The sequence below is a fragment of the Habropoda laboriosa genome, unplaced genomic scaffold (genome assembly GCF_001263275.1).
Source record: "Habropoda laboriosa isolate 0110345459 unplaced genomic scaffold, ASM126327v1 scaffold22, whole genome shotgun sequence".
Classification (NCBI taxonomy): domain Eukaryota; kingdom Metazoa; phylum Arthropoda; class Insecta; order Hymenoptera; family Apidae; genus Habropoda; species Habropoda laboriosa.
The window spans coordinates 3,952,803-3,970,962 of record NW_017100261.1 but is presented as its reverse complement, the minus strand read 5'-3'; the positions used below and the strand labels follow the sequence as shown (position 1 = coordinate 3,970,962).

Sequence of the window (18,160 nt, the reverse complement as noted above, 5' to 3'; positions counted from 1 at the left end):
GAAAAATAATTTATTTTCATTTTATTGATAATTTGTAAATTTCAAAGAGAAAAGTATTTGGCAAACGAATTACGGTCTTGTAGCTTTCAGTGATAAATTAGAATGTAAACGAACTTTAAAGCCTGACTATTCTTATTGGATGATGTTCAAGAAGATATGTCTTTAATCCGATATGTTTCTCAAACAATAAGTGCTGTGTATTTCTCAAACAATAAGCGCTGTATTTACATGTGCTATCGATATCGTCTTAAATGATGCAATTTAGGTTGCTTGGCAAAGTTAAACGAATTCCAACAGCTTTGTGCGAACAAACAATTTTTATAAATATGATAGAAAACACAAGTGTATTAAAAATGACGAAAAAACTGTGGAACTCTCTCGTTTGCTGATAACGAAAAGATTGTTCTGCACACAAAATCACATTTTTAACTTAACGATCTCGAGTAATCACTGATAACAACGTAGATCATCTAAAAAATAAAGATCAGAAGATTGAACAAGTTCATAAGTATTAGGACACTCACTGAATGCAAAGCAAACCTAAACAGTCACTGCAAAATTATTATGATCCTAGAAAAAATGTGCAACGAATACATAGATAAAACTTCTAAAAGTAAGATTCTAATAGTATGCAATTCATTATGCCACACGGCCACAGAAAATGAGTTTCTTACAGGTCGTTGAACTTGTCTCAGCAACCGTTTTCGTATAATATAATAAATTAAATTACGCGAAAACCATTGCAAATTAAAAAAAATCTATTCAAGCCATCGTATTGTGCATAAAAAATAAAGAAACTTTGTCCTCTTCCATTTTTCTCACAAATCTACCACTTACGAGAAAAACCCGCTGGAAATTAACAGCGCGAACGCTGTATATTTTTACCGATATACAGGGTGCCCCACGATAAATGTAGTTCGCTGTAACTACCAAACGGTGGGTGATAGAACAAAACTGTAAAGAGATTTTTATCGTCATTTTTCACGTAGAATGTCGCTGTTTAAAAAAAAGTCAGCTAAAAAAATGTAATTTAAACCGTACAATACTTTTTCTACGAATATAATAGGTGCCCTAATACCTACGAACCGCAGTTTAGGTAGGCGAATATAAGATAGAACGTACAAAACGATAAGTATGACTAGTTCTACGACTATTCGTTTTATTGTTGCACCAAGCATGTGGTCTGGATGGAAAACAGGGTGTTGGAGAGAGAGAGGAGAAGAGAGAGGGAGAGTGGGTGAACTGCTGTGGCGGAAGCGAGGCGGTGATATTAATACTGAATGATTAAGTGGCTCCGGATGTGCGGATTCGTCATTGGCCCAAAAATCAGAATTCATGTTTCTACAGCACTAACTAGGACGATGAAAATTATGAAAAGTTCATTCTCTCTCTTCTTTCTCCATTTCGTTGCTTTCCTTTTGATCATGTACTTCGATATCGTAATTTAAGTGTAACGTAATCTGGGGTATACAAAATTTTGATCATTTCTCTTTCGTGTGATTGGAAAATTTTAAAAAGATATTGTTAGTGATTGTTGCAATGGTTTCACTGTGGTTTGTGGTTCACTGTCCAAGTAGAAATTTCCAGTGCTAGTAAAATGTTGATTAATTGATTTATTGGACAATATAATTTAGTGAAATTACTAGGAAAATTAATAGCAAAAAAAATTGCAATAAATTCTAAATGCATGTATGACATAATTTGGAAAAATATTTATCGTCAGTTCTTTTATTTATCAAACTTTGAAATTTATCCATATCCAACTGTATATTTTTGCTTGTCCAGGGTTTTCGAGATTCCTCACAGTTCTCTTTGCTATTTCAACTCCTCTAATTATACCATTTCACATCGTAAAAACGGAATGTCTTGGAATAAAAACCTTGGTATATTTTTTAAATTAACAAACACATCAATCGTAGAACTTCTGTTTCTATCAGTTAAAAAACATTCACTCTTTTACCAGATATTCGAACGAACTATTTCGCTTAAAATTATTTCTAGCAATATTTATTATTCCAGCTCGCTTCCTTAAATGAAAATTTACTTTGAACCACGCTGTTGCACAGAATGTACGTGAATACATAGCGATGCATCGTTACACAACGTAATCAGAGGTGTTGAAATTGACAATCGTGAGCATATAACTTCTCTGATACCTTTCTAACAGTTCAAACGATTTAAACGCACACGAGTAACGACATTAACGTCGCGTAAATCCATCGTATTACGGTTGTTTGCAATTAGTCAAGTTGCTCGAGCTCCGATTTCTCGTGTTACTCGCGTCCACCCTTGGCACGCGTTTAACGCGCACGAGCAAGCCGATCCCATTGCTAGATCACTTCCTGCGCAAAGTGGAAACAGTGTCTGGTGGAAGGGAAGCCAGGATGTTACGCGCCAAATTCCTCTCTTTTCTATCTTAAGAATTCCGAGATTCTTTATGCATAATAAGGAATTATGTAATCGCACGGGGAAATTATTTGGCGCGTTGAAGAGACAAATTGTGGAATATTCGAATTGTTGTTCAAGACTGCACACTGAATCGATCAAGTTTCCTAAAATAAATCAGTTGATATCGCAGTGTCTTCAGAATTTCTGGAAGTCATTGTAGAATAGTGTTAGGTCTTTGCAAAAGAATCGATCTTTTATTGTATTTATAATTATTTAACAATACCAATAATATAATACCAATAATACTGTATTCAGTATGAATGCCAAATGTGAAAATTTAAATAAGGAAAGATTTGCAACAAAAGATGCACCAACTTTATAATTATTTGTCACAAGGATATTAATACTGTATTCGGTATAAACACCAACTTCAGAAATTTAGATAAGCAAAGAAGAATAGTGCTTTTCAGTGAAATTCGATTTGCAACCGATGGAAACTTTTGCACAGATCTAATATTCTGCAAAGTACTCTGTTAGTGTGAACACGTTACTAAAGTGCTATGAAAAATTGAGAATCAAGAATCTCTAAGAGTCGTTACACTAGAATGGTACTCTACGAGGTATACTTTATCAATGTGAATATATCTAGTGGTAAAGTGCAACAGACGAGATGATCGAGGGCAGTGCTTTTAACGGTAGCGCGAATAAGAGATATACGGGAGGGAAATTAGAAATGTATAAATATTCGTTCGATCTAAAAATATAGGACTATTCGTGGATTCTGTACGTCTCATTAAGTTTGGATTTATTAATGCTCGTATTGCCAAGAACCGATCACATTTCTCATGTTACAAGCTAGTTACTACTTCTTAGTTGCTGTTTCCAAGGTTAAGCGGGGAAGCTAATTAAGTGGATGTACATTCTGCAAAACTGACCAGATTTTTATTGAAGAAACAAAAAGGATATATTTCGTAACTGTAATGGAATAAAATTGTATTGCAATTGAACGATTAGAAAAAGTCGACTATTTTTATTATTAGGTATAGTGATTGGTTAACACTTAAGCACATAATATTTAAACAATGGTTACACATATTTATTTGAAGAGGAAATCGTCTTCTTTTTTTCAAATTTCACAGTTTACCTTAATATTGTATTTTATAATTAATTGACTTTCCTTATGGTCTGAATTTTATTTATTATTGAAAACGCTCAACAGAAGATTCTGTTATTCGTTATTAACAATAAAAGGAATTGTGTAGTAATAGATAGAGAAATTGCTAGGTAATATTCTACGAAGAAGATTAATCTTCCTCATTCTTCGTAGCATGATGCATTTGTCTAATAACTGCAAGAATTTCGAGATTGAACGATTAAAATTTCATATTTGTTTTCATCTACATACTTCAATACCTGTCGGTACAGTAATAATTACAGTTGCATTTCCTATTGCAGTAAAAATTATTCCTAAATTTCCAAAAGCTTCTTTTTTCTCCCTTTCGTTTATAATGTCAGATATTAAACGAAATCCTGGTAAAATTAAAATATATACTTCTGGATGAGCAAACAAATCAAAATAAATATTGATATAAAATTGGATCTTCTCCACTTCATGGACAAGAAACAATGTATTAAGCTACATTTCCGAATTCCAGCCATGTGCATTTATAGATTGCAAGAAATGTAGAGGAACGAGTAGAAAAGGAAGGGAAAAATCCACGAAGAAACCACGAAAACAGAGTGTATTAACGCTAAACTATCTCCCTTCTGGTATATTTAGATAAGACTATGCGAAGAACCTCGAAATTCGACTCATCGATGAAAAATTGGAATTAATTTGAATATCGTCAATAATTCCAAAATTGTCATACACAGTTATTTCTATATTCCACCAAAACTCGCTATTACATACTTAAACAAAAGCATCTCTAATAATTTCCTCTAATCTCAACTAAATATGTGAAATCGTCATTTTGCCGATTTCGACACTTCCACGGTTAAAGGTCTACCGCATCACGAGACTTCTCATTACCCTATTAACTTCTCGACGCTTAATTATACCAAGCACGAAAAAACTATTTAACCGCGTCCTATGTTCTGTGGGTCGGTGTGACAGAGATAGAAAGATTTATTAGACACGAGGCGACTAACACGTGATATAAAGTCCGACGGTAGGTGTTCTGGAAAAAAAAAGAAGAAGAAGAAGAAGGTCTCCCCGGGCTCTCTGGCATCGTTTGCTCGCTAGCGATCCTCCGTTGCCCGCTTGATCGTCAGTCGCGCCAGAGATGTGCCCTCGAGAAGTGGATTAAACGCCGTGATCCAGCTGGAAGAGGAGAGAGAGAGAGAGATTTCTCGTGTTTCCAACCAACTTCTCTACGTTTGACCGTTTGAAAAAAGGGCCAGACGAAATCCAGAGGATTTCTTACGGTGTATATCGTCCGGGGTCGGTCTTTCTCCTGCCACGAACTTAGATCACTGTTAGATCACTGCCACCTTTCGATGTTCATTGGTCTCCTTGCAAACACTTTCGTTCACTCTTTTTCTTTTCCCTCGTCACGTGTAAAATATCTCGCCCACACTTTCGACCAGAACATTTCCACCAGGAACAGACGTTCCTGCGTTAAGTATCTTCTTCCTGAATCGTTGCGTATTTAATCTCCTACGCGTTCTTTGTTAAAACTGTTTTTTTTGTTAATTTTGTACTTTTTTTTTTTATACGAATTGGAGACTTTGCTGTGCAATTCTTGGTTTTCTCGATATTCGTGCTGCAAGCATCTTTTTCATTCCTCTCTTTCACTCTGCTACGAGATCGTTTGATGAAAGGGAATCTTCTGATCGTGGTGCAGTAGTAAAATGGATTAAACGTGTTCTCTTCGTGTGTCTTTTTTCTTTTAATTTTTCGTTATTATGCTGTGGTGTTTGTTCTAATAAAGGAGTTTGGAATTTTCTTGGAGAGTTATGGTAGATTGTAGGCTAATTGGAAAGTGGTGTTTTTTTTAAACAATTTAGAGAGACATTTTTTGAATAATTCGTACCGATAGTGGGATATAGAGAAAATTTCGTGCTTTTGTGTTTTCTGTTTTTTTCTTTTTAAATATCGGCAGGCTGGAATTTTTTGGAAGATTAAATAATAGCACGAGGTTGCAACTTGTGTGTCACATAACCGAGCTTCCGACTAACGATGACCTAGTATTAGTTTACGCTTAATTTTAGAATGTCGGATGCTGTCGATATTCTAGCAAAATATCTCTGCTGCACGTGTTTGCAATATGAACCGATTAAAAATAATTCGAAATATGAAAAATATTATTCTTTCTTTTTTGGAACGAACTAACTTCGATTAGTGTACGAATATTTGATCTTTTCGAGGGGAAGAGGAAAGGTTGTTTTTCTTTTTGTAAAATCTGTCGATCCAGAATCGAAAGGGATGAAAATGGCTTGCGTCGAAGCACAACGATGTCGAAGAAGTTATTCTCGGGATGATAAAAATATTACGACGCCGCGTTTCTCCTTTAACTTTGTTCGTCTTTAAAGAAAAACACTTGTTTCGCGTTGTTTGTCAAATTTTCGGAAAAATATCTTTCGACGTCATAATCTGTATACGTCTTTTGATTGTTTTCGATGGGAATATGCGAAACTGCGTTTTAAGCAACGCGAAGTATTTTGTTTTTTCCTATGACGTTCCTATTGGACCCCTGATAATTTATTCTTCGAATTTTAAAGTCGTCTTGTTTTACCTAATTTAGTAATTTATTTCGGGGTTTTTATGCCTCGTAGAGAAGAGTATTCTTGTATTATCCACTGATAAAATAATAATTGTGTAAATGTTAATATCGTTCGGTTAAATTTCTCTGAATAACGTAGCATAGAAAAAAGAAACAATTAGGTCAATTTTTATTGGCTCTGTATCTACATTTTTTTGTTACTATTAGATCATCCTGGAAGTTGCCGCGGTTTTAGCCGTTCATTTTGAAAATAAACACAAGTCTATTGAAACGAAACATTTTTATTTCGAATAATTTCGAGGGAATTAATTCAAAATCCGAATGTCTGAGAGAAAGAAACTGCTGAAAGGCGTTTTCAATATCCTCCCGTTTGCTAAATCGTTTTCGTGTAACGAAATTGCCAAGTGAGCGGGAAAAGTGAAAATTAGTTGGAGATAAATCAGGAGAATATGGAAGATTAGGTAGAATTTTCATATCCAATTGATGCAAATTTTGTACAATTGTACTTGCTATTTAAATGCTCTCTGGCATTGTTATGCTAAAAATTAGGGTATTTTCCGTTAATCAGGGCTGCGCTTTCAATTTTTGATCGACGACTTTCAATTCGTTACTGAATAACTCTGCAAGTGATAGTGATACCTGGTCTCAGAAAACTATAGCGAATTAATTCCAAAGTAAACCACCAAACAAGTGAAAATCAGGTCTGGTTCTTTCTCTTAGAAATTCCAATTTCTATTTAGATATTCGGTCACCCTAAGTTCCTGTTAAATTTTATAACTTAGACCAATATTTCCAACAAACCTTCAAATTAAAAGAAAAGAAGGACAAACGCCTTCCCGTTCCACAAATTCCTCCTATTTTTTTTTTTTTTTTTTAGTAACTCCATTATGTCGTCGCTATAGAATTTCTTTGGATTTTCTTTCGAAAAATGTTCAGTTTCAGTGAAGTTACGTTTGTTTCAACGCGAACGTCTGAAAACCGCGGGAACTTTCAGGACGATCTAAACAAAAGGCTCGCAAAAGCGCCCAATCTTTTTGATTCACCTGAAACTGCAATGTGCTCGATAGTTTGACCAAAAAATTCTCTGGATTGTTCTGTCAACAAGCGTATAATGTTGTTCGTAAATAGTGAGTCGAGCGAATCGAAGGTTTGGATATGGTTTGGGAGGAAGAGGAGGTCGAAACCACGTGGCAGGAGGTGTCGACCTTCTACAAATACGGATTGAAGAGTATTACGTGCAGTCAGTACGATTCTGCTGTGCGTGGACCGGTTTGTTACACCAGGATCGATCCGGATAACGAAGAACCGCCCCCAGGACTTGATTTTTCTCCGTTAATTTTTCAGAGTCTTTACTACGTGCAAACGAGAAAAGGTTTCAGTGTTCAGGAAATTATTCCTTTAATCGTTTTACCTTATCTATTATAGTCATCTTATGCGTTACGTTGTCTCTTTCATGCACGCTATTGTTATACTTATCGTACACACGGAATAAACGAAAGGAAATATACTTTGATATTACAGTTGAACAATGATTTCCACTGACACGTTACGTTTCAGGTGATAAGTAAATATTTTTCAAAGCATTCTTGTCGATTTTGTTAGATTTCGATGGTATTCAATTGGATGGTTACCATTTAGTATTTTCACGTTTACATACTGCTAGAGAAATCCATATGCAGGTTTCTTGTCTAAATTTCGAAAGCATTTTTGTCGATTTTTTTTTATCACGGTTAATTGTTGGATTTCGATGGTATTCGATGGTTACCATTTAGTATATTTCACATTTACACGTTGCTAGGTTTCCTGTCTAAATTTCGAAATATCTTTTAACACACGATATTGGAAATTTCGTTGGATTTGAAAATAGCCGATTTTATTGATAAGAAATGATTTACGAGACCCTAGACGTTTCATATGCGCCAAACTAATACACGCTCTTTATTCAATCGTTCATGTTTTGAATAAAATTTTAGCAGAATTCGTCGTGACATTATTAAATCTCGTTATTTTCTACCATTTCAGCCGAAGTGAAGATGCCGAGCGGGAACGTGGATAAGCCAGTGATCGAAGACAATCACGATGGTACGGTGTCTATTAAATACGAACCCAGAGAAGAAGGGCAACATGAAATCGCAGTAAAGTTCAACGGTGAACATGTTCAGGGTAAGTGTAATTTTTAAAAAGTATTGTAAGAGCTGCAACTCTCTCAAATTAATTTTTTTCTCTAATAATAGTGTAATTTATAGAAAATTCGAATAATTTATATAAATTATCATTTTACTTTTTTTCAATATTTTATCATTTTTAATACGAAAAGCTATGCATTTTATTTGAAAAATTCAAGATCACCTTAACATATTGTAAACAAATAAGTTATTTAAAAAACCCTTATCAGCATTCCTTGGATACCTTGCAATTTCTGTATAAAACACATTTTTGTAGTACATATTTTTGTTTGTAACCTTTATGCTGTTTTCTATAATTTTTGTATTTGTTATCTATTAGGTTCGCCATTCAAGTTCCATGTGGATTCTTTGGCAAGTGGTTATGTCACGGCGTACGGACCAGGTTTAATATACGGTGTTTGCGGTGAACCTGGAAATTTCACCATTTCCACCAAAGGAGCAGGTGCTGGTGGACTCTCGTTAGCAGTCGAAGGACCTAGTAAAGCTGAAATCTCCTGTCACGACAACAAGGATGGAACAGTTTCAGTGTCCTATCTACCAACTGCTCCGGGAGAATACAAAATTACTGTCAAGTTTGGTGACAAGCACATCCGAGGCAGTCCTTATGTTGCTAAAATTACAGGTACTGTATGCATACGAATCTATTTGCATACTTATATTTTTTTTAATTAATTTGTATAGTCCCTTGTTCAACAACCATAAGAATGAGTTCAACGATGAGGAGTTTAAAAATGACAAGTATATTTGAATTTTTTTCTTTAAAGTCAGAATCTTCACTTAACATGTTCTCTATCAGAACTCAGATCTCTGTCGTTCATACATAAGCGACATGGTAGGATTCTATTCCCTTTTAAAAGTTCTGAATGTCAAGCCTTCCAATAGAATATTTACAGCAAACTCATGTCACAAAGAATAAAACGCTTAAATGAAATTTCTGATGTTTTCAGGCGAAGGTCGCAAGAGAAATCAAATCTCAGTTGGTTCGTCGAGCGAAGTTCAGTTACCCGGCAAAGTCACCGACTCCGACATACGATCCTTAAATGCGTCCATCACTGCGCCAAGTGGCCTCGAGGAGCCGTGTTTCTTAAAAATGCTGCCAAACGGTAACATGTGCGTTTCCTTCACGCCTCGAGAGGCCGGCGAGCACACAGTCGCGGTGAAGAAATTGGGCAAACACATCCCAAATTCACCTTTCAAGATCGACGTGAAAGATCGCGAGGTTGGCGACGCGAAGAAGGTGAAAGTGTCCGGCGGTGGCTTGAAAGAGGGTAAAACACACGTCGAGAATAACTTCTCGATCGACACGAGGAACGCCGGTTTCGGTGGTCTCTCGTTATCCATGGAAGGACCGAGTAAAGCAGAAATCCAGTGTAAAGATAACGAAGACGGCACGTTGAACATCTCGTACAAACCTACCGAGCCTGGTTACTACATAATGAACCTGAAATTCGCCGATCATCACGTGGAAGGATCGCCGTTTACCGTGAAGGTCACCGGAGAGGGTAGCAATCGTCAGAGGGAGAAAATCCAGAGGCAGAGGGAAGCTGTGCCTATCACAGAGGTTGGAAGTCAATGTAAACTAACGTTCAAGATGCCTGGAATCACCTCGTTCGATCTTACCGCGACTGTCACCTCGCCGGGAGGTGTAACTGAGGATGCTGAGATCAAAGAAGTCGAAGATGGACTGTACGCTGTTGCGTTCGTACCTAAGGAACTCGGAGTGCACACGGTGTCTGTCCGTTACAAAGAGATGCACATCCCTGGATCGCCGTTCCAATTCACCGTTGGTCCACTCAGGGATGGCGGAGCTCACAGAGTCCACGCAGGTGGTCCTGGTTTGGAGAGAGGAGAACAGGGTGAACCCTGTGAATTCAATATTTGGACCAGAGAGGCTGGAGCTGGTACTTTGGCTGTGTCGGTCGAAGGACCCAGCAAAGCTCAAATTGACTTCAAGGACAGGAAAGATGGCAGCTGTTACGTCAGTTACATCGTTTCAGAACCTGGTAAGCTTTCATTGTTGCTACTAGAGGTTCCTATTGCACCTCTGTATTTATTTCTGTTTCTGTTGTATTGTGTTGAAATTTGTTACTGTTATTTGCAACCTGGTTATTTGAAAAGCCATATTTTGTTTCTATAAATTACTCGGGTATCTTTGTTTTTATATTAAAAATTACAGGTATTTAAATACACGTGAAATAGAAATCTGAGAATATACACAAGTACCTGTGCACTAAAAATTATGCAAATTAGAATACATCAACATACGTGTGCTCGTGTATTTAAATATTCGTGTACACGTGTATTAGCACTTCCAATACTTTCCTTTATACAGAAGGAAATGTACCAAGTTGCAAGTTTCTATCTTTCATAGTTTCACAGATATCATCCTGAATAGTTACAGTTTTAGTAGACCATCTTGTATAATGGACAATGAATCTTATGGTGTACTAATTGCAACATATATGTTCATAAAACATTGTAACATACTTCTATCACTTAACTGTCACTTATATCATGGATAGCTGCCAACATTGATTACTCACATTTTAGTCTGTCAGTTGTATTGAAAGGCGCGTCATCCGTCCAAAATAATAAATCACTTTCAAACAAAGTATACAAAAATGTCAATGTTGCATACACTGCTGTTCATGAGTACAGGTAGTTCTCGCCTTCAGGAATTGATAGGTTCCTGGCGACTGTTAGTAAAGCTCGTGAGTGACTGAGGCTCATTCTGAGTGATCATTATGTCATTACTTACACAATTTGACATAAAAATTCCGATCCAAAAAATTCGTAAAGTGGAAACGACCTGTATTAGGACACCCATTTTTTGGACACTTTAAGGACACTTATCGAATGTAAACTAAATCCAAACAGTCATTAGAAGATTATTAAAATCCCAAAAAATTATTCAGTTTGGAATCTCGTAGAATAACAAACACATATACTTTTATTGAAAAAAGAAGGCAATAATTAAATTTCACTTGTTTCGTTGCACTTCCTTCCCTAATTTTCATAAATCATCTAATTTCATAATTATTCTTTGCAACTATGGACAACTCTAACAATATTTAGAAATATAAAAAATGGATAACTTCAAAATCAGCTCCAGATTCAGTGCTGAAACTCACTAATAAATTTAAGTTGTCTAAGTTTGCAGTATTAAAAAACGTAATTTAAATCATACAATACTTTCAGTAACTAACGTAATAGCTGTCCTAATACCAACGAACAGCAGTGTACAATATTCTGTCACAAACTTCCAATACAGCGTTTTCCATAAATATCGAATAACAGTGTCTTATCAGGAAACTTTAACGGTATCAAAGCCACTGATACAATGAATGAAAACTGACAGAAAACGAACGCACCGGTTTTTCGAGAAACGGTGGACAAGGGCTCCCACCAGTCTTCATCGGGTGTTCTCGGCTGATCTAGAAATACCTTCATCTATATTTGCGTCTAAGGTGGATTCATATTTAGGTGGCTAACGCCGCTGGACGTGAATTAGCGTGGTCGTTATATTTGGGTGGTGTGCATCAAATGAGGGGAAGAGTCAGAGGGAGAGCGAGATAGAGGACTGAAAGAGAGAAAACGTGGACGAATCGAGATCAGAAGTTAGAATCAGCCAGAGGAAAATAGTGGTTCGCGATTTAGCTGCGTTCAGTTCTTCACTTTTCTCGTTTTATCCTCCTCCTCTTCCTCCTCCTGCTTCTTCTTCTTCTCTTCTTCTTCTTCTTCTTCTTCGCATTTACTCTACTCCCCTTTCTCTGTCTCTCTACTGATTTTCTCCTATTGCCTTTTCCATTTCACGTTCCCATTTTCTTCCTAGTTTCTTCATCCCCATTCTCTTCTCTCTTCCCAACTCTCCACCTCTATCTTTTTGCAAATATTCTCTCGTATCGCTCTTTCCTCATATCGTTCTATCCCTCTTTTTTCTCGAGCGTTCAAAAAAGAGATATCCACTTGAAAGTTCGATTAAAAAGTATCGGAACCGAGTGGGCGTAAACGATGGGCACCTTCACTGCCTCCAAGCAAATAGTCCTTTCCGGAAATGAACGTGATAATTACGAGAACGATGGTTAGTCTTCGCGACGCGACTGAATAATTTTATTCATTGTACAATATTTTAAATTTACTTTTCAATCGATTAAATTTACAATGTTTTTCTAGGAAAAACGATATGTACGGTGGGAAATCGATTTGAGGATATTGTGGGGATGATCGAGAGCAATAATATTCTTTGAAACTTTCAGGTGAATACAGGGTAGGAATAAAATTCAACGACCAACATATCCCCGATTCTCCGCACAAAGTTTACATATCGCCGGCAATGGGAGATGCTCATAAGCTCGAAGTGGCACAATTTCCGGAGAGTGGCGTGCAACCTGACAAGCCAGCCACCTTCCTCGTTCGCAAAAATGGTGCCAAAGGTGAACTTGACGCGAAGGTAAGCTTCATTCCTGCCTTAGAAAATTTTTTCTGAATCTGAATTGTTACTCGATTAACAATAATTCAAGTCATCTAATTCATGAAAACTTCAAAAGTCCCATTTCTTCATCTGCATTCATATTTTTCTTGTTTTCCTTTTTGTAAATCGGTGTTATTATGGTAAACAGTGTTTATTGACCCTCATCAGCGTTGAACGACGGATAAATAGTGTCAAAGTGTTGGTAATATTTTATTAATTTACAAAAGAATAAAAAGAAGAGTTGGTAGTTTGAAGGATCGAACATACTTTAGAGGAAGCATAACCAATCTTGAATATTGAACTGGAAATATTTGTCAAAATTTTCTGCTAAACTGCCGGAATGTTCGGGCTGAAGTTTTCGAAGGCCTTCGTTTTTCTTAGAAACCTACATCATTTCAGTGACGAAGTCCTTGCGAAAACCGCGCGCTGTAAATAACTTCTTCTTGTGAAACAACGATGCCGCATCATATTGCGTAGGTTTGAGCCGCATGCGCGCGTGTAGGCGTGTATTTTCGCCGCGTGTTATCACTCGTGTAATTAAATGATTCATATCAATCGTGTTTCGCGAGGAACATTTGTCGAAAACACCGCCGCTGTAAACATCCACGGTTTTACGAAAATAGTTCACCCATCAATTTTAAAACAACGATAAACAACGATAATACGCGGATGAAAATGTTGTGATTTCTACTGAAAAATCCTTCACAGTGAAGCTTTGCTTAAATCCACCGATTTTGGAGAAATTCTTCTTATTAACATGATTATTTTCTGATAAAATTAGAGTAGAAATTTTAATATTTAAGTTATTTTATTTAAAAAATAATTTACTTTCATTTCTTTATTATTAACCTGTTAACTGGGTTCACTTCTCAAACAGAAATTCAATCTTTCTACTGTACACTTAAAAATGAGTAAAAATTATTAATTACCAGTGAGTAAAAAATTATTTAATTACCAGTTGCTTCGTTTTGGTGTGGTTTACATTTCACACAGGCATAACAGTGCAATTAAAATTAATAATCCCTCAGAAAATTACACTATCATGTTCTGAGTATCTCTGAACCAATGAAGAATTAACTCTTCTTCCTCAATTAACAGGTTAAACAAATTAACAATTTATCTAAACAAAACTATATCACTTTTTAAATATTTTTCGTTACAATAAATACAATAATAACACAAAAAGTCAGCTTCCCTCTGGAACCATTTAAATTATCCATAAAAATTTCCTCCTACCACCATAGCTACATATATATTAGAGAGGATAATTAGTTGACCTGTTTTACATAGACCACCCTGTACATAAAATGTGTAATAATTACTACAACGATGGAATTTCACGATTTTACAGATTGTCTCGCCGAGCGGTATCGAAGATGATTGCTTCATTCAGGTCATCGACTCTGATACTTACTCCGTGCGACTTATGGCACGCGAGAACGGCGTTCACAATATTCATATAAAGTTTAACGGTGTTCACATACCCGGTAGTCCTTATCGTATTAAAGTCGGCAAAGTGGACGCTGATCCAGCTGCATTGCAAGCTTATGGAAACGGTCTTAAGGAGATTAAAACCGGCCAAAAAACAGACTTTATCATCGATACCTGTAATGCCGGAAGTGGTGCGTTAAGTGTGACCGTTGACGGCCCAAGCAAAGTAGCAATGGACTGTACGGAGGTTGAAGAGGGCTACAAAGTTAGATACACTCCTCTGGTACCTGGAGATTATTATATTAGCATCAAGTATAACGGATATCACATCGTTGGTTCGCCGTTCAAGGTTCCCTGTACTGGTTAGTATTGTGTCCCCGCCATTTTGGAACAATTAAGAGATGTTTGGTCGAATTGGATCTAAGAAATCAATGTTTCTCTTTTTCTATTTTCTGCCAGTGTGAAGGCTCTAGAGCATTCTGCTCCAAGCATTTTTTGAAAAATTACAAATATCATTTTTGAGCGACTTTGCCATAAGCAGAAGGATATTCCATATTAGTAGCTAAAAAGTAGGGAGAGAATATAAAATGTCCGGTATCTTTGAGAATATGGACTTTTAGACTAATTCTTATCGAGCATTTTTTACTCAATTTAGTAAGCAATCCCCTTTTGTAGATTAACTGCATTATGAAATGTTCAAATTTTCACAAACTATTGTTGAAATGAACTAAATATTTAAGTTTTCGTTGTTCTTCAATGGAATTAAATAAAAGAAATTAATGCAAGTTTAGAACAAGTTACATCTCATCACGATATTCGAAATTTTTGTTTATTTGCCTGAAATTCTGATAATTATAAAAAAGTGTATTGCATATAATCAATAACGTCATCACACCATATTATTCATACGTTAAAATCGATTTAAACTTTAATCATATCAATATTTTCGAATGTCTGCTTGTCCATTTACTTTCTCCAATGTTATCTTATTGTATGTCATTGATAAGTGATCGAAAACTAAGTAATTTATATGTTGAACCGTAGGTGCGGATCTGGCAGAAAGAGGCGCTCAGGAAACAAGTTCCATCGTGGTCGAAACTGTTCAGAAAATGTCTAAAGCGAAACAAACCGGGCCAGTTTTACCTCTGTTCAAATCAGATGCCAGTAAGATTACGAGCAAAGGAATGGGTTTGAAAAAAGCATACTTAGGCAAACAGAATCAGTTTGCTGTAAACGCGAGCGACGCTGGTAAAATATAACTTACATTATCTTTAATGTCGTTAATTAGAATTTAAAATGCTCATAAAAAATACTAGTATTCCTGATTTTCTTATTTTCCACAAATTTGTATACCTTTGTCTGTATTGAGATGAAAGAAAAGAACGTATTAGTCCAGAAAACAATAAATTGTAATTTGATAAATTACCAAGGTGAAGGATAAAATGATAACTTGATAAAAAATTATCAATATTTTTTATCATGGTTAATAATTCGTCGCTTTTTCTGTTTGTAGGTAACAACATCTTGTACGTTGGCGTGTACGGACCTAAAGGTCCGTGTGACGAAGTGTTTGTGAAGCACACAGGTCGTAATAATTATAACGTGAGCTATTTGGTTCGCGAAAGGGGCGAATACATTGTTATCGTAAAATGGGGCGACGAACATATCCCTGGCTCGCCGTACAAAGTCGAAGTATAAATAAAAATATCCTAAGAGAAAAAAACGAACAAACTGAAAGTGAAATTCCAACGAAACCCTACGAAAATTTTGCTCTGTACTGTGGTCAGACTTCTACATTGATTGTTCCATATTAGAATTTTGACAATTATCCGCTGAAGCACTTGTTTACTTAAAAGAATAGAACGATAAAGTGTAATGTTCGCGTAATAGAAACCGTGATACGAGAATGTTGAAACGAATAGCGTGTTATTTAAATATAAAAATACGTCTTCCTCTGCTGGAAATAATTTTATTAAGATATAATTGAAAGTTAATATATATTTTCTTTGAATATAAACTTCTCGCGCACATCTATCTTCACTTCGAATTTTACAAAGAAGAAACATTGTGTACACAAGCATGAGCAATGGAAGAAAACTTGTATTACACGAAATACGAATATTTTGCCATATAAAGGGTCTTTCATTTATCTCAATCACCTGAAATATCCCTGTTACTTTTAATGGTATGAAAAACTTACGAAAAGAGAAAGTTATTTATCTCGAGGAGACGAATGTTGTTATTTGTTTTAAACGACATGCTTTTATTGCCATAGCATTAAGACTGAGGAAATAATCCATTTACCCATGCAAGATAAAATAATTTTTATATGATCTTAATTAAAAAAAATTTAACGTTTCAATTTATAAACGTTTTTAAGAATGAGTTGTAATAGATCTTCGAAATAATATCGATAATGTCATTTCAAAACAAATAACCATCCTCGGACAGTTTTTCGTACTGTTGGTAGCTAATGGAGATGTTCCAGATGTTTAAGTCAAATGAAACAGGCTATGTATAAATTTAATTTCCTTTTTTTTTTTTTCATTAATCATTTGAATATTTTTCACTACATGTATAAAGATTTAAACACTGAAATTACTAGTCGAAGTACAAATAAAATTTCTCTATAGAACAATATTTTAAATGCAAGTTCAAAGTTGTTAAACGTAGTGTCAAATTAGTTTCTTCGATTATTTTTATAAATTTTAGGCCATTAAATAAAAAAAAAAAAAACGAATAACGAGTAAGCGTAATATTGAACTGCTGTTTAAGTGTGTGTAAAAATTAAAGATTTGCATTGTCTTAATTTCGCATTCGAACAACATTGAACCAAGCTCAATTAGTTCGAAGTAGAAAACAAATATTTTCTATTATTTGATCAATCTTCTCGTTAATTATCGCTGCGATGTAGTATGTACATATGTAGCTGTGTTTTTATCTGTGAATAATATAATCGGTATTGTTCGTTCGTGAAAATAATATGAACGCGTGAAGCCGCGACGGCGGAGAAGTCAATTATTTTTATTTGAAAAATAAAAAAAACACCAATTGTGCCTTCTATTCTAGTTCGAAATACTTATTCTAATATAATACGCTTTATAGATATTAATCAGAAATCTCTCTATTGCGTTACACTATTTTAATGTAATTGTATCAATAAATATAGATCTAGATTAAAGGTATCGATAATTATAAATTATATAAAAACGAAATAAATAATATGTTTATTAAATAATTTACCGTGTTGTGTTTACCTAATAGAAATTAATAGTTTTGTTGCAGTTCATGTCATTTTAATTTTGATGTTCGAATATAGGCTTAATTTACTTTATGTATAATCATCTTTTTGTTATTTATTGGGCACTATACATAACATAAATTATTTTATACTTGATAATGTATATTATAGATATTTATATTGCTCTTAGACATCGACAACGTGTATATTAACGTGCTTCACCTCAATATCTTCACTACAAGTTGTTGCTAATTCTTAATTTCTAATTTATTTTAAGTAAGGCAATAATATTCAAGAAGAAAGTTTCTATATATTGAATTGGAAATTTATTTACATTAGTATTTAACCAAATAAATGTAAACATGGCAAGTTAGATGTTTTAAATATAAGTAGTGGTGCAGTTCAAAAAAATTTTCTCAGCGATGAAAATATTAAGTAAAAACTTTTCCAAGTATTACGAAATTTCGAAGTAAACCGTAATAATTTAACCTTGTATATGTGATAGGTACATAGTATTCTTTTCGCGTAAAGGGAGGTCAATAGCGATTCTACATAATAATATTTTGAAATCGTAAAATCGTAAAATGTTAAAATTGTAACAATTAAATCATCGTATTAACGTCGATTCTTTTATTCATTCCACACGTGTTTATGTATTTTTCACGTTATTTCACATTCCATTAAGTTACTGGCTTTATAATAAATAAGTTTAAAAAAT

General features: G+C 35.0%; 1 protein-coding gene across 1 annotated transcript in view; it reads left to right on the top strand.

The window, feature by feature from the left end:
• LOC108572803 (filamin-A) overlaps positions 1-16,707 on the top strand; it is a 54,667-nt gene extending 37,960 nt beyond the window's left edge. Inside the window, exons 19-25 of the mRNA XM_017935111.1 lie at positions 8,136-8,276; positions 8,619-8,921; positions 9,247-10,302; positions 12,556-12,749; positions 14,122-14,563; positions 15,246-15,449; positions 15,715-16,707. Coding sequence (XP_017790600.1) covers positions 8,136-8,276; positions 8,619-8,921; positions 9,247-10,302; positions 12,556-12,749; positions 14,122-14,563; positions 15,246-15,449; positions 15,715-15,899 — 2,525 coding nt within the window. The 3' untranslated portion in view covers positions 15,900-16,707. The remainder of the gene's footprint in view (positions 1-8,135; positions 8,277-8,618; positions 8,922-9,246; positions 10,303-12,555; positions 12,750-14,121; positions 14,564-15,245; positions 15,450-15,714) is intronic.
• Positions 16,708-18,160: the final 1,453 nt, after the last annotated feature.